This window comes from Thalassophryne amazonica, chromosome 15 (genome assembly GCF_902500255.1).
Source record: "Thalassophryne amazonica chromosome 15, fThaAma1.1, whole genome shotgun sequence".
NCBI lineage: Eukaryota > Metazoa > Chordata > Actinopteri > Batrachoidiformes > Batrachoididae > Thalassophryne > Thalassophryne amazonica.
The window spans coordinates 29,561,245-29,581,722 of record NC_047117.1 but is presented as its reverse complement, the minus strand read 5'-3'; the positions used below and the strand labels follow the sequence as shown (position 1 = coordinate 29,581,722).

The window sequence follows — 20,478 nt, the reverse complement described above, 5'->3', positions numbered from 1 at the left end:
TGTAATGTGGAGTTGCGTCAGGGTCATTTTGGGTGGTTTCCGTAAAACCTGCATGTTGAATTGGTACAGGCCACCATTCAGCCGGCCCGCGCGTGAGTCCTGCCTGACATGCATGTCTTGTGGATGGCGCACCAGAACTGACACTGCATCATATGGAACAGAGCTCACGTGGGTGACGTGAAAGTCAGATCGCCCACTGCGTGTTCTGATCTGATGGCCTGTTTCAGCCTCGGGGCAGCCAGGGCAGCCTGGGGGTGATATATGCTGTGGGCTGCAGTGTGTACAGCATATATCTCCACAATGATATATGTTTTTATTTATGTCCACATGATGACAGCAAACAGACACACATGCATCACCGTGGGCAGTTGTTAGTCCATGTCTGTCCAAACACAGTATGTGTTGTTCAGCTGGGATGTCCAGAATGACAGATCTCCACAGTCGCTTCTGTTGGCGGCCACACCTGTCAGATCAGTACAAACACCAAAGCCACACTCGTGGGGAACTTAGACAAATTTCACTGCCAGCATGACAGTGATTGTCTGCTGACTGTTGTCGTGTCAAGACTGCGAATGGCCACACATTTTCTATGTGCCAAACAACCGGTGTTAGATGTTCATGCATGTCAGCTGGAATTTGGCCGACACCTGCTGCAAGAGGGATCAATGGGTTTGCACAGCACACACTCTGTCTTTCTAGCTACTGGTGTGTGCACATAGTTGTAGCAACAGGTGTATAGAGGCATTCGAGGCAGCTACGATTTTACACGTTTTGCACATGGTTCCTGCTTCATTCGCACTTCATGTGCGCTTCGACCAAACTTCACCCTAAGATTGCAAAAAAGCAAAGTTGTCCATTGATGGTTAAACAGAACACAAAATTAAACATCTTTGATCAAAAACCAAAATGAAAAATTTTAAATGATGTGATAGTCACTGAAAAGTACAAATTGTTATATTTTAAAAATACAAACGTCACATGAAGAAGCACTGATACATAAATAGCTTGTAACTGTTGAAAGTAGTACGTCAACCTTTATCTACTGGCACAAACAGCCCTTGATGAAACACTATTAATAATCAGGAACAGAAGGCTTTGACGGATGTTGTCTGGCGTGTGTATCATGTCATCTCTGATTCAATGGGGGAAACCTGGCAGCTTCAGCGAGACGTCATCAGGAAATACATTCACATACCTACTGGGAATAACAGCCGTGTTAGTCAGAATATTACAGCTTTACCATGTGCCTCAAATCTCTAGCCAAGACTCAGAAATACAGTGCCCTCCAAAAGTATTGGGCCCCTTGGTATTTCACACATTTTAATTTGTTTATTCTATTTCATATGCAAAAGGTAAATCAAGCTTTTAAATATAAAAATTTCTAAAATGATCTTCCTTAAACTCAAACTCAAAACAAATGTCTACAACTCAATATAAATTAATTAAAAATATAAAAGCCAATGAATTTCTTTCACTAAAACATCAAATCGAGGTTTGTATCTCAGATGTACCTTCTGGCAAATTGCAGCTGAACATTCAGGTCTTCTTTTTAAGAAAACCCTCCTCTATACCACTTCAACATGAAGCTGTATAACTGGTGATACAAAATGCAAAACATGCACTACGCACAATTCCTCCAATCGCAGCCAGAGAAGCCTATAACTTCTTCTGGGTTCTCTTTCCTCACTCTTATCCATCTTGTGCATTCACCCAGTTTTTGAGAAGGGGAGGTGATGGTCTAGCGCTTAAGCAGTGGGCGTCATGTTTTTAATTAATTTATATCAAGTTGTAGAGATTTGCTTTGAATTTGAGTTTAAGGAACATAATTTTAGAAATTTTTATATGGAGAAGCCTGATTCACTTTTTGTATTTAAAATGACATAAATTAAAATGTGTGAAACACCAAGAGGCCAATACTTTTGGAGGGCACTGAACTTCAGTCACACTTCATGTACAGAAACACCCAAGATGTACCTTATGCATCTATGTAACATACACAGTACATAGGAATTAGGGCTGTTTATTATCAGAAATGGAATATAGAATTCAAAACCATATAGGACGATTGAGACTACATTCTCCATTGATTTGTTTTTCCGGTAGGCTAACTGGTGGCTGTCCAGATCTGTTAGAACGCTGGCTTTGATATGCATGAGAACAAGCTTCTTAAAGCATTTCATGGCAATCGGTGTGAAAGCAACAGGTGGAAACACTGGCATACAAATATTTAAATGTCTGCTTCAGAAATAAAATGTGCTATTTATTATGGATTTTGGCATGTTGAATTCAAATATGACAATAACAATGGAAAATTGGCTACTGTTTCCAAGATATATAAGGTTTTACATTTTGTGTCTACATAATTATATTTTGTTAACAGTAGCATTTTCATGAAAAATCATAAACATAGGTCTTTTTTATGTTTGTCTGTTTGTATAATATTTCACCTGTTCTCTTTTTGTAACACTATAAAAATCAGCAAATGGGTTATATATTAATCCTTAGTAGCACAGTAGGAGCATTTCTTAAAACTACAGCCAATCAAAGATTTCAAACAATGTTTTCATTCTCCATGTCCCACAATTAGTAAAGTTTGACTATATTAATTTCAGAAGCATTTTGGCTGTAGACCAGTGTAATCACTGAGACATGTGACTGCTTGCTTTTTGGGTACAGGGACGACAGTAGTTGTTTTGAGGTATGTAGGGACTGCAGCCTGCTGCAAAGACAGGTTGAAGATGTTCATTATCACTCCTGCTAGCTGGTCAGCACATGACTTCAGTGTGCGTCCTTGTACTCTGTCTGGTCCTGCTGCATTGCTGGCGTTGATCTTCCTCAGAGTGGTTCTCACCTGATGGAGCTGCACTGGCTCCTCCTTGGATGACAGTACTGTTCGAGTGTTGCTGTGATTGTTGAATCATGCAAAGAACTGGTTCAGGGCATCAGGAAGCGAGTCGCAGCTGGTCAGTGAGCCACCCTTCCTGTAGTGTGTAAGGGTCTTAATACCTCTCCACATACTGTGGGGATTGTTATTTCAAAGTGGCTCTCAATGCACTGTTGGTGTCTTTGCTTGGCTTTGTTAATGCCCCTTTTCTCTGGGCACTGGTGTAAGCCAGTTTGCCTCCAGCCCTGTAGGTAGCATCTTGTGCCCAGAGCAGGGGCTGCACATTTCTGTCAAGCCATGACTTTTGGTTTGGATATACAGTAGTGTTCAGAATAATAGTAGTACTATGTGACTAAAAAGATTAATCCAGGTTTTGAGTATATTTCTTATTGTTACATGGGAAACAAGGTACCAGTAGATTCAGTAGATTCCCACAAATCCAACAAGACCAAGCATTCATGATATGCACACTCTTAAGGCTATGAAATTGGGTTATTAGTAAAAAAGTAGAAAAGGGGGTGTTCACAATAATAGTAGCATCTGCTGTTGATGCTACAAACTCAAAACTATTATGTTCAAAGTGCTTTTTTAACACTCCTGTGAATCACTAAACTAGTATTTAGTTGTATAACCACAGTTTTTCATGATTTCTTCACATCTGCGAGGCATTCATTTTGTTGGTTTGGAACAAGATTTTGCTCATTTACTAGTGTGCTTGGGGTCATTGTCTTGTTGAAACACCCATTTCAAGGGCATGTCCTCTTCAGCATAAGGCAACATGACCTCTTCAAGTATTTTGACATATCCAAACTGATCCATGATACCTGGTATGCAATATATAGGCCCAACACCATAGTAGAAGAAACATGCCCATATCATGATGCTTGCACCACCATGCTTCACTGTCTTCACTGTGAACTGTGGCTTAAATTCAGAGTTTGGGGGTCGTCTCACAAACTGTCTGCGGCCCTTGGACCCAAAAAGAACAATTTTACTCTCATCAGTCCACAAAATATTCCTCCATTTCTCTTTAGGCCAGTTGATGTGTTCTTTGGCAAATTGTAACCTCTTCTGCACGTCTTTTATTTAACAGAGGGACTTTGCAGGAGATTCTTGCAAATAAATTAGCTTCACACAGGCGTCTTCTAACTGTCACAGCAATTACTGTTATATGGCTGGGGGGGCCTGGCTGCCGGTTCGTTTGTCTTTTTGTTTTCCTCCCAGGTGGCGTGCATTTGGGACTGAGTGGCTGTGTTGCTGAGGCTGTCAGGACCTCACCCTGATCACCTGCGACTCGTCAGGACTCACAGCTGAGGTGCATCTGGATGGATTGGAGCATGTTGGCATTTAAGACTGGAGTGCACAGTGTGTATTTGCCAGAGACTCGACCTTGTGACCAGACGGGTGAGATCGTCGTCTCGGGAGCCATCTCATCAGCAGCGGATGCTGAGAAACGTCCAGGTTTGATGCACAGTCTGTGAAAGAGGAGGGGGTGAGGTCTCACGCTCGTCAGCACACTTCCTGAGGTACGTTAGATTTTGTGACTAACAGTTATACAGTCAGTAAATGTGGTGTCCCTCACACCTTATTGTATTGAGCTGTTTGTTAGTCATGTATCAGCTTCCACTGCGGTGGAGTTTTGTGAACTGGATGTTCCATGCCCGCAGGTTGGAAGCTGATCAGCAATCAAGCCAGGAAGTGTTTGCTGTTTGTACACCTTTAAGTGTTCTGTGTGTAGAGCGTGGACTCACATAATGGTTCCTTCTTTCACAGACTCGGTTGTTGCGGCCACCTGGGGGGTGTCGGCGGGGTCCTTGGGTCCGAAACAGCTTCTGGCTCCGGACCGTTAGCGCTGCTGGGAGCGCACCACGCCAGGCCGCACCTTTCTGTTATTACATTTTCACTGTTATGTATTAAATTCAGTTAGCCTTTGTACCGTGCTCTGCTTATTTCATACTGGGTCCTTCAAACGCTGGTCGGTTCTCCGAGCTGCGTCCGACACATAACAGTAGTCTCTGGCCAAACATCACGGACCCAGCGTTAGCAGAGACGGTAACGCGCCGGGAAGGCGGCAGCAGACGTTCAGTGGTTATCCGGATCAGTTGCGGGGCTCTCCGCCCGGAAGGTGCATGTTTGAGACCCATTACTGGATACTAATTTGTGCTCTCTTGCAGCCGTGTTCCTGTGTTGTGCCTCATCCGTGGATCGTGGTGGAGTGTGACTGGCGACGGCTTCGCGTCACACTCCGACCGGATGGGAGGTGTAAACGGGAGCTGCAAGAGTGCGTTTGTAATGGGTTCACGCGCACGGCGGAGCTCTGTTAGCACGGGTCGCTGGGCTTCCTGTGTTACAGTCGTAGCCCCGTTTCCCCGGATAAAGGTAACTACTGCGTCTGTTGTATCAGCTCCGGCGTTATTTAGTTGAGCACATTTTGGTTGTGTGTTGCACTCAGCTGCGCACACAAAAGCAGCTCGTTTGTTTTTTTCTGTCGCCCAAGGGGTTTTTTTCATTTTTAGCACTCTGGTTCCCCCTTGTGGTGACTGAATCACGGTACCGTCAAGCTCTGGAGTAGGAACAGGTGTGTTCCATTTGGTTGAGCTTGACGGTATAACTCACTGATTTGTTTTGTGTTAGTTCATTTTGTGTGGGTGTTTTTTGAGTTGGTTTTTGTGTGGGCTTTTCTTTTTTGTTGTCCACTATTTGTCTGGGGGTGTGACCCTGTAGCCTTTGCTAAACAAGAACAAAAAAAAAAAAAAAAAAAAAAAGAAAAACGGGGACCCAAACAACTGTGTGTTGGTCTGTTTTTTTTTTTTTCTTTTGTTTCTTTTTGTTTCACATCCCCAGGGTTAGATGGAACGGTCCCCTGGGGGGTGATGGGGTGGTATTTGGGTTGTTTTTTCTCTTTGTTTTTTGTTGTGCCCTCTCTTCTCCTCTGACTCCAGCCGGGTGTGCCGTAGTGTCGGCATTGCTGGAGGGGTGCAGTTAGGTTGTGCTGGGCGTTTCCCAGGTGGCCTCTGCACCCGGGAGGGGAGGGGGGGGGGGTTTGGGGTTTTTTTTTTTGTTGTTTTCCCTCCCCCAGTTTCCGCCCTCAGGGTTTGACTGTGGTGTCCTCTGGGGGGGAAAAGGCGTTGGGTCCATCTAGCCGTGGACGGCCGGGGCTGGGTCCATTGGTCGTGAGGGGAGGCGTCTCCTGGGGTTGACGAGTGGTCCTCTGGGGGGCGCTGGTAGTCCCCGTGGGTGACGGTGGATCCCAGAGGGACCTCGGCCGTGGTTATTACTCCTGGAGCTGGCGGGTGGCCCTCTGGGGGGTGTTGGTCCCTGCGTGTCGTTTGGGGGGGAGGAGGGGGGGTATTTTGGCATTTTTGTTTGTGAACTTACATGTGGGTTGTTTTTCTTTTCTCCCCTTCCCTGGGGTTTGATGGAACGGTCCTCTGGGGGGGGGGGGGGGGGGGGGGTGTTTTAGTATTTTTGTTTGTAGGCTTGGGTTTGGGTTGTTTTTCCTTTTTCCCCTTCCCTGGGGTTTGATGGGACGGTCCCCTGGGGCGGGGGGGGTGTTTTGGTTGTTTTGTGTTATGACTAATCACACATGTTTGGTTAAAGGCTGACCGCACAGGTGTAGGAACTCCTGGCCACACCTGTGCTGAGACTGTCAAACAAGGGCAAAGATGCAGCCAGTTCAACCAGTCTGTTGGAGGACGAACGCAGACGCGGTTTCCAGCCATGGTCCCTGGAGGGGGGTGTTTCTCCTGGGCCAGGTGTGTGTGGTCGCCGGGAGGCTTCCCGTGAAGGTGGGGTACTGTTATATGGCTGGGGGGGCCTGGCTGCCGGTTCGTTTGTCTTTTTGTTTTCCTCCCAGGTGGCGTGCATTTGGGACTGAGTGGCTGTGTTGCTGAGGCTGTCAGGACCTCACCCTGATCACCTGCGACTCGTCAGGACTCACAGCTGAGGTGCATCTGGATGGATTGGAGCATGTTGGCATTTAAGACTGGAGTGCACAGTGTGTATTTGCCAGAGACTCGACCTTGTGACCAGACGGGTGAGATCGTCGTCTCGGGAGCCATCTCATCAGCAGCGGATGCTGAGAAACGTCCAGGTTTGATGCACAGTCTGTGAAAGAGGAGGGGGTGAGGTCTCACGCTCGTCAGCACACTTCCTGAGGTACGTTAGATTTTGTGACTAACAGTTATACAGTCAGTAAATGTGGTGTCCCTCACACCTTATTGTATTGAGCTGTTTGTTAGTCATGTATCAGCTTCCACTGCGGTGGAGTTTTGTGAACTGGATGTTCCATGCCCGCAGGTTGGAAGCTGATCAGCAATCAAGCCAGGAAGTGTTTGCTGTTTGTACACCTTTAAGTGTTCTGTGTGTAGAGTGTGGACTCACATAATGGTTCCTTCTTTCACAGACTCGGTTGTTGCGGCCACCTGGGGGGTGTCGGCGGGGTCCTTGGGTCCGAAACAGCTTCTGGCTCCGGACCGTTAGCGCTGCTGGGAGCGCACCACGCCAGGCCGCACCTTTCTGTTATTACATTTTCACTGTTATGTATTAAATTCAGTTAGCCTTTGTACCGTGCTCTGCTTATTTCATACTGGGTCCTTCAAACGCTGGTCGGTTCTCCGAGCTGCGTCCGACACATAACAAATTACAGGTAACTCCAGACTGTCTTTGATCATCCTGGAGCTGATCAATGGCTGAGCCTTTGCCATTCTGGTTATTCTTCTATCCATTTTGATGGTTGGCTTCCATTTTCTTCCACGCGTCTCTGTTTTTTTGTCCATTTTAAAGGATTGGAGATCATTGTAGATGACCAGCCTATAATTTTTTGCACCTGAGTATGTTTTCCCCTCTCCAATCAACTTTTTAATCAAACTACGCTGTTCTTCTGAACAATGTCTTGAACGTCCCATTTTCCTCAGGCTTTCAAAGAGAAAAGCATGTTCAACAGGTGCTGGCTTCATCCTTAAATAGGGGACACCTGATTCACACCTGTTTGTTCCACAAAACTGACGCCACATTGATTGAATGCCACACTACTATTATTGTGAACACCCCCTTTTCTACTTTTTTTTACTAACAGCCCAATTTCATAGCCTTAACAGTGTGCATATCATGAATGCTTGGTCTTGTTGGATTTGTGAGAATCTACTGAATCTACTGCATCCTTGTTTCCCATGTAACAATAAGAAATATACTCAAAACGTGGATTAATCTTTTTAGTCACATAGCACTGCTATCATTCTGAACACTACTGTATCTTCTAGGTTATGCTCCTTCGCAGAGTGTCAGTACAGAAGGCGATGTAATCCAGCACCGATGAGCAGTATTCCTCTAAGTCTGGGTTCTCTGCCAACACATCCCAGACTGCATTTTCAAAACTGTCCTGCAACTGAGATGTGATTCAGCCGGACATGTTCTGCAGATTAGAAGTTTGTAGGATGGGATAATTTTACCATCCAGGACCCAATGAGGTTTTGCAGTGTTGTGGATGTGGACAACTGCAGCATCAGCACATGCTTGTTGGGAAAGTGTAAGTACACGGACCCACAACAGGGGGCGCAAATGAACGGACAATGGAATAGGTCAAATAACAACACTTTACTGTTGTGACTGCGCACAACAACTACAACAGATTACAATAATGAACAAAAGTCAATTCACAAAGGTGTCGTGTGGGCAGGCTCAAAGATAGGAGACGCCTCTCCAAAGTAGAACCGGAACCACACGGTTTCCTCCGCCACCAGACCCCGGGAATACTGGAGCCGCCAAGTCCCGAACTCCCAGGTGGCCACTGCCTCCGCGTGTCGGACCTGGTACTGCTGGCGAGGAACAAAGAACAATTAAATGAGGGCGCGTTTGCACCCAGGAATCCAAACGGTAGGAAAGCTACCTCCACCTCTCGTTGGAAAAGTACTCTATAGAACAACGCACAAAATCCAAAAGGATACAATCCGTCAGCTGAGATACGTTACCTTCTAGGTAGAAACGATATCTCGGCAAAGAGGTGGAGACGTCGTCCTGCTGATATACTCCTGCCGATCAGATGATTGGTAACAGCTGTTGCAGGTGATGCGTGACAGCTGTCACCCTGGCTGCTCCTGAGGCGGCTGCGCCCTCTGGTGCCTGGAGCCCGCACTCCAGACAGGGCGCCCTCTGGTGGTGGACCAGCAGTACCTCCTCTTCTGGCGGCCCACACAACAGGACCCCCCCCCCTCAACAGGCGCTTCCTGGCGCCCGACCAGGCTTGTCCGGGTGGCGGCGGTAGAAATCGGCCAGGAGGGCCGGGTCAAGGATGAAGCTCCTCTTCACCCAGGAGCGTTCTTCAGGTCCGTACCCCTCCCAGTCCACCAAATACTGGAAGCCCCGGCCCATCCTACGGACATCTAAGAGCCGGCGCACAGTCCAAGCCGGCTCGCCATCGATGATCCGGGCAGGAGGTGATGCCGGACCGGGAGTACAGAGGGGTGAGGTGTGATGGGGCTTGATCCGGGACACGTGAAAAACGGGATGGATCCGCAGTGAGGCCGGAAGCTGAAGCCTCACTGCGGCTGGACTGATGACCTTGATGAATTTGAACGGACCGATATACCGGTCCTGCAGTTTAGGGGAGTCCACTTGAAGGGGTATGTCCTTGGTAGACAACCACACTGCCTGCCCTGGCTGGTACGTAGGGGCCGGGGTCCGCCAACGGTCTGCATGGGCCTTCGTCCTCATCCGGGCCCTCAGCAAGGCAGAACGGGCGGCACGCCACACCCGACGGCACTTCCGTAGGTGGGCCTGGACCGAGGGCACACCGACCTCTCCCTCAACCACCGGAAACAAAGGAGGTTGGTACCCCAGACATACCTCGAAAGGGGAGAGGCCGGTGGCTGACGACACCTGGCTGTTATGGGCATACTCGATCTAGGCCAGATGGGTACTCCAGGCCGCCGGGTGCGCGGCTGTCACGCAACGCAGGGCCTGCTCCATCTCCTGATTGGCCCGTTCTGCTTGCCCGTTGGTCTGGGGATGATACCCGGATGAGAGACTCACCGTGGCCCCCAGTTCCCGGCAGAAGCTCCTCCAGACGTGCGAGGAGAACTGGGGACCGCGATCGGAGACGATGTCTGTTGGGATCCCATGCAGCCGGACGACGTGGTGAACCAGGAGGTCCGCTGTCTCCTGGGCCGTCGGGAGCTTCGGGAGGGCCACAAAGTGGGCCGCCTTGGAGAATCGGTCCACTATCGTGAGAATGGTGGTGTTGCCCTGGGACGGCGGGAGGCCCGTGACAAAATCCAGGCCGATGTGGGACCAGGGGCGATGGGGCACGGGCAGCGGCCTGGAGCAGTCCCAAAGCCCTGCGATGGTCAGCCTTGCCCCTGGCGCAGGTGGTGCAGGCCTGGATATAATCCCGGACGTCGGCCTCTAGGGACGCCCACCAGAAGCGCTGCCGGACAACTGCCACGGTTCTTCGCACCCCTGGATGACAGGAGAGCTTAGAGCCGTGACAGAAGTCCAGGACTGCAGCCCTAGCTTCTGGTGGGACGTAGAGTCTGTTCTTCGGCCCAGTTCCGGGGTCCGGGCTTCGTGCCAGGGCCTCCCGGACGGTTCTCTCTACGTCCCAGGTGAGGGTGGCCACGATAGTGGACTCCGGGATGATGGGTTCCGGTGGATCCGACAACTCCGTTTTGACTTCATCTTCATGTACCCGGGACAAGGCATCCGATCTCTGGTTTTTGGTCCCGGGACAGTAGGTGATCCGGAAGTCAAAACGGCCGAAGAACAGTGACCAGCGGGCTTGCCTGGGGTTCAGCCGCTTGGCGGTCCTGATATACTCCAGGTTCCGGTGGTCAGTGAAAACCGTGAATGGCACGGACGTTCCCTCCAACAGATGTCTCCACTCTTCAAGAGCCTCTTTCACCGCAAGGAGTTCTCGATTGCCGATGTCATAATTCCGTTCGGCCGGGGTCAACCTGCGGGAAAAATAGGCACACGGGTGAAGGACCTTATCGGTCTTCCCGCTCTGGGAAAGCACAGCTCCTATCCCTGAGTCCGAGGCGTCCACTTCAACCACTAACTGGCGACTAGGATCGGGCTGCACCAGAACGGGTGCAGACGAGAAGCGCCGTTTCAACTCCTTGAACGCGGCATCGCAACGATCCGACCAGGTGAAGGGGACTTTTGGTGAGGTCAGGGCTGTCAGGGGGCTAACTACCTGACTGTAGCCCTTAATGAACCTCCTGTAGAAATTAGCAAAGCCGAGGAACTGTTGCAGCTTCCTACGGCTAGTGGGTTGGGGCCAGTCTCTCACCGCCGCAACCTTGGCCGGATCAGGAGCGACGGAGTTGGGGGAGATGATAAACCCCAGGAAGGACAAAGATGTGTGGTGGAACGCACACTTCTCGCCCTTCACAAACAGCTGGTTCTCCAACAACCGCTGCAGGACCTGACGTACATGCCGGACATGAGTCTCAGGATCCGGAGAAAAGATGAGTATATCGTCTAGATATATGAAGACGAATCGGTGCAGGAAATCCGGAAGACATCATTAACCAAAGCTTGGAACGTCGCGGGGGCGTTTGTGAGGCCGAACGGCATGACCAGGTACTCAAAGTGACCTAAGGGGGTGTTAAATGCCGTCTTCCACTCGTCTCCCTTCCGGATCCGAACCAGGTGATACGCATTTCTAAGATCTAGCTTAGTGAATATTCGGGCTCCATGCAGGGGCGTGAACACTGAATCCAACAGGGGCAACGGGTATCGATTACGAACCGTGATTTCGTTCAGTCCCCTATAATCAATGCATGGACGAAGTCCGCCGTCTTTTTTACCCACAAAAAAGAAACCTGCACCCATCGGGGAGGTGGAATTCCGGATCAACCCGGCGGCTAAAGAGTCCCGGATGTAGGTCTCCATTGATTCGCGCTCAGGTCGTGAGAGGTTGTACAGCCTGCTGGACGGGAACTCACCGCCTGGAACCAAATCAATGGCACAATCGTACGGACGGTGGGGGGGAAGGGTGAGCGCCAGATCCTTACTGAACACATCTACAAGGTCGTGGTACTCCACCGGCACTGTCCCTAGATTGGGCGGGACTCTGACCTCCTCCTTAGCCTGGGAACCGGGAGGAACCGAGGAACCTAAACATACCCGATGGCAGGTCTCGCTCCACTGAACCACTACCCCGGACGGCCAATCGATCCGGGGATTGTGTTTTAACATCCAGGGGAACCCTAAAATCACACGGGAGGTAGCAGGAGTCACAAAAAACTCGATCTCCTCCCGGTGATTTCCTGACACCACCAGAGTTACAGGTGGTGTCTTATGCGTGATTGGAGGGAGTAGGGAGCCATCTAGTGCTCGCACCTGCACAGGCGAGGTAAGCGCCACCAGAGGGAGCCCTATCTCCCTGGCCCATCTGCTGTCTAACAGATTCCCTTCAGAGCCCGTGTCCACCAGTGCTGGGGCCTTCAGGGTTGAATCCTCATAAAGGATTGTAACTGGGAGTCGTGTGGCAATGTGGGTGTGTCCCACGTGAATGTCTCGGCCCACCCCTAGCCCAGTTTCTAGAGGCGGGCGTTGGTGTTTAACCGCTCGGGGCAGTCTCTTACCTGATGCTCTATCGAGCCACAAACAAAACACGCTCCGCGGGCCAGCCTCCTCTGTGTATCTGGTGCCCTAAATGTGGCCCTGCTCGTGTCCATAGCTTCGTCAGCAGGGGGAGCTGTAACCACACGGAGCGCAGGGGCCGTGGAGCGTGGGGAGGGCGTAACGCGGTCGGAACCGGAAGGGAGAGGGATGCCCGGCCACGCCCTTCGTCTCGTTCCCGACGGCGTTCTTCTAACCGATTGTCTAATCGTATGACGAGATCAATAAGCCCATCTAAATCCCGCGGTTCGTCCTTAGCCACCAGGTGCTCCTTTAGAACCAATGACAGTCCGTTTACAAAAGCGGCGCGGAGGGCAGTGCTATTCCAGCCGGACCTCGCAGCCGCGATGCGGAAGTCGACTGCATAGGCAGCTGCACTCCGGCGCCCCTGTCTCATTGACAGCAGCACGGCTGAAGCGGTCTCTCCTCTATTTGGGTGATCGAACACTGTTCTGAACTCCCTCACAAACCCATCATATGTCTGAAGGAGCCGTGAATTCTGCTCCCAGAGCGCTGTAGCCCAAGTGCGTGCCTCACCGCGAAGCAGGTTTATTACATAAGCTATCTTGCTAGCATCAGTCGCGTACATGACAGGACGTTGTGCGAAGACGAGCGAACACTGCATAAGGAAGTCCGCGCACGTCTCCACACAACCTCCATACGGCTCTGGAGGGCTTATGTATGCTTCCGGGGAAGGTGGGAGGGGTCGTTGAACGACCTGTGGAACGTCACTGTTACGCACAGGGTCGACAGGAGGGAGAGCCGCAGCAGCGCCCTGAGGGCGCGCCTCCACCTGCGCGGCGAGAGCCTCCACCCTGCGGTTAAGGAGGACGTTCTGCTCGGTTATTAAATCCAACCGAGCCGTGAAAGCGGTGAGGATCCGCTGCAACTCGCCGATCATTCCTCCTGCGGACGCCTGTGCGCCCTGTTCTTCCATTGGCCGTTCAACAGCCGGTTGACGCCCCTCGGGATCCATGACGTTGGCCGAGATATCCTGTTGGGAAAGTGTAAGTACACGGACCCACAACAGGGGGCACAAATGAACGGACAATGGAATAGGTCAAATAACAACACTTTACTGTTAAACTATGCTAATTGGGTATCACACAAAATATGTCACAATTTGCTCCACAGCCAACACTCTGTTTTTAGCATCACTATTATTCTTTTTTTATTATTTATAATTACTGAGTCAGATTGGCTCTGCACTTGTTCCATGATATGATATGGGATCAATACGTTGACTTACCCTGTGCTGGGAGAGGAGCGTCGCTCTGACACTTGGTACATGCCCCTTGTACTCCCAGAAATGCTGGAGTGTCTCTGGAGAGAGAAAGAGAGATTCAAATTACATTAAAAAACAAAGAGTCTGTGTATGTGGACTTTTTATTTTTATCAGTTATGTCACTGATACAAAGTTCCATGACATTGGGATGTTGTGTAAAATGTAAATAAAAACAGAACACAATGATTTGCAAATCTTCTTCAACCTATATTCAGTTGAATACACCACAAAGACAAGATATTTAATGTTCAAACTGATCAACTTTATTGTTTTGTGCAAATATTTGCTCATTATGAAATGGATGCCTGCAACATGTTTCAAAAAAGCTGGGACAGTTGTATGTTTATCACTGTGTTACATCACCTTTCCTTCTAACAACACTCAATAAGCATTTGGGAACTGAGGACACTAATTGTTGAAGCTTTGTAGGTGGAATTCTTTCCCATTCTTGCTTGATGTACGACAGTCCAGGGTCGCCGTTGTTGTATTTTACTCTTCATAATGTGCCACACATTTTCAATGGGCAACAGGTCTGGACCGCAGGCAGGCCAGTCTAGTACCCGCACTCTTTCTACAAAGCCACGGTGTTTAACACGTGCAGAATGTGGCTTCTTGCTGAAATAAGCAGGGACGTCCTGAAAAAGACGTTGCTTGGATGGCAGCATGTGTTGCTCCAAAACCTGGATGTACCTTTCAGCATTGCTGGTGCCAACACAGATGTGTAAGTTGCCCATGTCATGGGCACTAACACACCCCCATACCATCACAGATGCTGGCTTTTGAACTTTACACTGGTAACAATCTGCACTCTCTTCTTCAATGTTCTACCACACTTTTTATTACTTTCAACAGCTGACCTCAAGTATGTTAAATTATCTATCTTTACCGCCTCTACACTTTACAACCTCACGATTCTGCCATGCTCCCTTTCTTTCAAGCACATGTCCCCAATTTTCTTTCTTTCTTGTATCCTTCTTGCACAGTCACAAAGGTTTTTGAGATCTATGTACAGAGTACTGTACTGTTGTATTTCTCAGTCATTGATGTAAATTAACTCCAACACATTTTAAGTGATGTGGAAATGTTCATGCCTTTCCTGACTTGTGTACAGAAAACTGTCTGAGATGATTTACTGATTTAAATTCATCACAGTGTGTCACTCACCATGTCACACACACATTTATATCTGTGCTTTTCATTTCATTATTTGAAAGCATTTTTTTTTTTTTTTTTGATGGATGAATGTTGGCATGGTATAAAATTTCCTGATCATGCAAAATTTGTTTATTTACATTTATATCAGAGAATATTTTAAATTCTGTACTTAAAATTGAGGGGTGCCAATATTTCTGACCAGGAGAAAATATAGAGGTATGCATATGAGAGGGAAGATATACTCCAATAAAATGAAGACACAATATAATTCAGAATAGAAAGCATCACTAGTAAAAACACGATTCAAAGAAGAAACTTTTTTTAACACACTGAGGATAAATGGAAATCAAAGATGGCAAAAGAGCCATGTTATCATGAGGAAATGCAAAAGAAAGATTGTGAAATATCCAAAATGTTTGCAATGACATTGCAAAGTAAATGTCAAACTGATTAGACTGTGATATCGCTCATTCTTAAATAGACAAATTGGTCTATTGGTGGCGCTAGAGGAAAGGCCATGCCAATTAATAAAAACCTCATTTTATAGTCTGTGGGGACAGTAAATACCTTATTTGTTCTCATGATCCTCTGACATTTGGATAAAATTGTTGTTCAACAGGTCATGTAGACTGGATGTTGGTGCCAAACATTTCCCAAAATCATTAGGTATCGCTTACTTTATGCGGTGTAAATTCACACATCAATCTTTCTCCTTGATTGTTTAGTGATGACTATATGACCTTGGGTGATACAATAACAATGATCTTGGTCAGTCCAAAGGTAAATAACTCATTTTCAGTTGCGGTTCTTGTGTACAGATAGAAATCTTGTCTTATTGGTGAATGTGGTAGAAATACAATAATTGCTCACGTGAAAATAAACATCCCTCACAAATATCTGAGTAGTACGTCAACCTTTACACATCCTATGTGTAAAGGTTGACACATGGGACCACTCTATTGGTTAAGGTGTTGGGCTTGAGTCCAGAAGATCATGGGTTCAAATCCCCACCTGACTGGAAAATCACTCAGGGCCATTGGGCAAATCAAATCAAATCAAATTTATTAATGTATATAGCGCCAATTCACAATGAAATCATCTCAAGGCGCTTCACACAACATATAACAACAACAACAAAAAACTGAATTAAAAATTTAAAACACAATAAAAAGATGACCATAAAAGAATACAAGAATAAAAACACATCATAACACTAATGATAAAACAGGGAAAACAAATGAGTCTTTAAACGTGACTTAAAAGTCTCCACAGTATCCGACTGCCGAATGTGTGCCGGGAGATCATTCCACAGAGCTGGGGCACGGTAGGAGAAAGCTCTGTGACCGGCAGACTTTTTATTCACCCTGGGAACACACAGAAGTCCTGCACCCTGAGAACGCAGGGCCCGAGCCGATACATAGGGGCTTACCAGGTCAGCCAGATAGGGAGGTGCAAGTCCATGAACAATTTTATAGCAACTGGAAGCCAGTGCAGGGACGCCAAAACGGGCGTGATGTGGTCGAACTTTCTGCTTTGTGTCAAAAGTCTGGCAGCAGTGTTTTGAACCAGTTGAAGACCCCTAATCCTGGACTGCGGTAAGACAGAAAATAGAACATTACAATAGTCCAATCTAGAAGAGACAAATGCATGAATCAATGTCTCAGCATCAGCCATAGACAGGATGGGACGAATCTTCTCTATATTTCGCAAATGGAAGAAAGCAGTCCTCGTAATGTCCCTAATGTGGAGATCAAAGGACAAGGTAGGATCAAAAATTACTCCAAGGTTCCTCACTTTATCTGTATGATGTATAACACACGAACCTAAGCTGTGCTAGCTGATCAAATTGATGCTGATACCTCACTGGACCAAGAACCATAACTTCAGTCTTATCAGAATTTAAAAGTAGGAAGTTACTAGACATCCAACTTCTTACTGATACAAGGCAATCTTCCAAAGATTTTATGTGAATGAGATTACCAGCAGTTATTGGCATGTACAATTGAGTGTCATCAGCATAGCAATGAAAGGGAATCCCAAAGCGCCAAGATAGTATATGGGCAAGGCCTTTAATCCCCTATTGCTCCCGGTGTGTAGCGAGCGCCTTGTATGGCAGCACCCTGACATGGGGTGAATGTGAGGCATAATTGTAAAGCGCTTTGAGCGTCTGATGCAGATGAAAAAGCGCTATATAAATGCAGTCCATTTACCATTTATTTACCATTTATGTGAGTAAAGGAGCAATGAGAGTATTTTACTCTGAACCAAAGTGCTGCATTAATCACGTACAATGCGACTGATTACCCAACATTTCCATCCTAAAGCTCCGACTCCAGCCGTGAAAAACGACATGTACCACGGCTAAAATGTTTGATAACAGCTCTAAATGCAGTAAAGAGGTGAGACTTTTAGAACGTGTATTTCAGTGTGGGTGAAAAACGTGACTCACATTCTCTCCATTTGCCCAAAACAGAAAATCATCTGTTCATGTAAGTATACTAAGTGAAGTAAGTGTGTGTGTGTGTGTGTGTGTGTGTCATTTGTGTCCCAGTACCAGGTGGAACTTCTCAGTCTGCCAAGTACGACAGAAGAAAAACATTCCTGAATACATTGTCGCTCGTTTCTGTGCCACTGAAAATGGAGCAGTGAAGAAAACGCAAACGGATCTTTGAGGCTGCAGCAGTCATGGTGGGACAACAGTGTTTGTAGTGAATGTGTAAATGCACATTTTGAAGTAAATTTCTCATGCTTGCGGCATTCATTTTATTAATTCCCTCATGCAATAGTAAATTAGGTGAGAACAAACAACATAGGAAGGATAGGAGCTGCTCTGCTTTAGATGGCGCTGATTCTCCTTCACTGTTTCTAAATGTTGCATTGCTGTTCTTTTATGGACTTCTTATTTTCAAGAGGTTTCCCCATTTCTGAAACAGCTTTGTTTGATATGGGGACAATCTATTTTCAATCCTACCAAAACAAATCAGAAAATGGAAAATAAATCAGTCAATAAATGCAACTCGTGTTATGTCTTGCTGTATGGCTGTAAGACTTGGACTCTAACTAGTGACCTAAGGTGATGACTGGATGTCTTTGGTATCAGGTATTAGGGGAGGTGATGGTCTAGTGGTTAAGCGTTGGGCTTGAGACCAGAGGATCCTTGGTTCAAATCCCAGCCTGACCGGAAAATCACAAAGGATGCTTGGGCAAATTCCTTAATCCCCTAGTTGCTCCCGGTGTGTAGTGGGCGCCTTGCATGGCAACAGCCTGACATCATGGTGAATGTGAGGTATTAATGTGTAAAGCACTTTGAGTGTCTGATGCAAGAAAGCGCTATATAAATGGAGTCCATTTACCACTTTTACCATTTATCAGGTCTCTCTGGAGAATACTTGGATACCACTAAGGTGACTTTTTGCCAAATGAGTGGTTATAGGTTCTTAATTTCTTGAAATAGTAGTCTGTTTGCCTATTGATTCTGACAATGGAGGGACTAGGCTGTAATTTTTAAGTGGTTAATGCAATTTTTTTTAAAGCCTTTGTGTATGGACCTGACCAAGAGGGGCTCAGACAAGGCAAACTATTTGCATTCTGAGGGAGCATCTGCTGGCAGAATTCTCTGAAAATGATCCAGAGCACAGCTGCCTCAGTTTTGAGGACTCCAACAACAACAACAACAACAAAAAATCAAGCGGGCATCCAATTATAACATGGTTGTGGTAGATAGATGGCTAGTTTTGGGAGGTGAGGGTACACCTGCTGTCTACATGGGTGGTTGCCAATTGCTGCCCATGGTGGTGGATGAGTCAAAGAGCAGTACTAGCTTGTACTCTCTGACTTTATGTTATGTTGTATATGAATGGTGAAAGCTTGTTCATTGGATCTCAATGCTTCACAATGCCTCATGAGTGCAATGCCAGCTGGAGGCACCATAGGACTGAATCAGTCAGAAATTCTAGTGGGTAGATGTTGAATTGTATATGTCATATGTATGCCATGAGGCCCACTGGTATCAGTGTTTTCCTTGGATACCAAACTGTGAAACAGATGAGAGTCTACGGCTCGCGCTGGGCGGGATGACAGTACATCACAGGTTACTTCCCCAACCAAGGCCAGTAAAAACTTACATCTGAGTGGAATGGAACAATGTAGATGAAGTGTCTTGTCCAAGGACATAGACAGGTTGCATGAATGGGAATCAAACCCAGGTATATGTATTTGTAGCCCAACTTCTATCCCCCATGAGGTACCTGCTATAAATTATTTTTCTGCAACTGGATGCAGCCCTAGCTTCAGCACAGCTTCCTTGTTCAGCCACTGTTCCCCAAATCTCCCTCCTCAGCATTGAGTCTCATGAACCCCAAGTGGAGTCTTTGCTGGACTTCAACCTCAGTTGGAGTCCAGGCATGCAAATGAGGAAGAAAGAAGCTCAAATTCAAACACACACAGAGGAAGTGTTGCTTCAGTCTATGTGCAGGATGCCATTACATCGTTACACACAGTTGAAAATAACTGTTGGTTGCAATATTAATGTTTAAAATATCATTTAATGTAGCTTTATCATATAAAACATCAACAGCAATCTGAGATAACAGACTGTCATCTCTGCAAACTGATTCAGTTTTTTTACCCAAGATATTATTGAGGATCTAAAATTTCTAAACAATTTCTGAATTATGTGTGTAAACATATGGACAATTATCTGCATTAGGTTTGTACTCTGAGATCTGAGGAGGATTTTTAATGAGTGAGAAATGAAGAAGCTTGTTGCTCTCTGGCAGATCTGCACCACTTTTCTTCTATTTCAAAATCCTGTTGGAACTTTCATTGCTGGTTTCCATGGTAGCACTTATTTGTGCAGCTTTTGCTGCACAAATAAGTGCTACCATGGAAGTATGGAAGTAAAAAGGAAGTATATACTTGTTAAATGTTTAATCTACTGAAAGCCATAAAAAATAAATAAATAAACAGACACGTAGATAAATACATTGTCCTTGAGGAAGCTGCAGAGGTCTGACTGTACAGAGCCAAGTTGCAGATTTATACAGTGATGGAATGACCACAGTTGGGAGGATGTTGACCTATCCAATCTCGAACCTCCAATGAATTAGGTTTAATTAATAATTAAATCTAATTAATGGTGTATTATTTGCAGATCAAGTAGAGAACATTTATAGAAGAACTTAATGCTAAGGAAAAACTTATGGAATCATCATTAAAAAATTAGAATATGTATTTCATTGCTCATCCTCAGGCATCTGTGAATCCTTTGAAAAATGGATTTTTAATAATGAAAAACAATATTCACTATCAAACTTGTTTCAACTTTCTAAAATAGCTTTGCAGGTTGGAGCCTTGTGATAGACCAATTTTCCTAATTTTGGCCAACACGGTGTCAGTTTGAAAGGCTGTAAAATCAAGAAACTATACTATACTCAACAAAAATATAAACGCAACACTTTTGGTTTTGCTCCCATTTTGTATGAGATGAACTCAAAGATCTAAAACTTTTTCCAAATACACAATATCACCA

At 46.5% G+C, this 20,478-nt stretch overlaps 1 protein-coding gene across 1 annotated transcript in view; it reads right to left on the bottom strand.

Annotated features, from left to right (window-relative positions):
• fbxo41 (F-box protein 41) overlaps positions 1–20,478 on the bottom strand; it is a 177,488-nt gene that overhangs the window by 45,062 nt on the left and 111,948 nt on the right. The window contains exon 5 of the mRNA XM_034187513.1: positions 13,758–13,831. Coding sequence (XP_034043404.1) covers positions 13,758–13,831 — 74 coding nt within the window. The remainder of the gene's footprint in view (positions 1–13,757; positions 13,832–20,478) is intronic.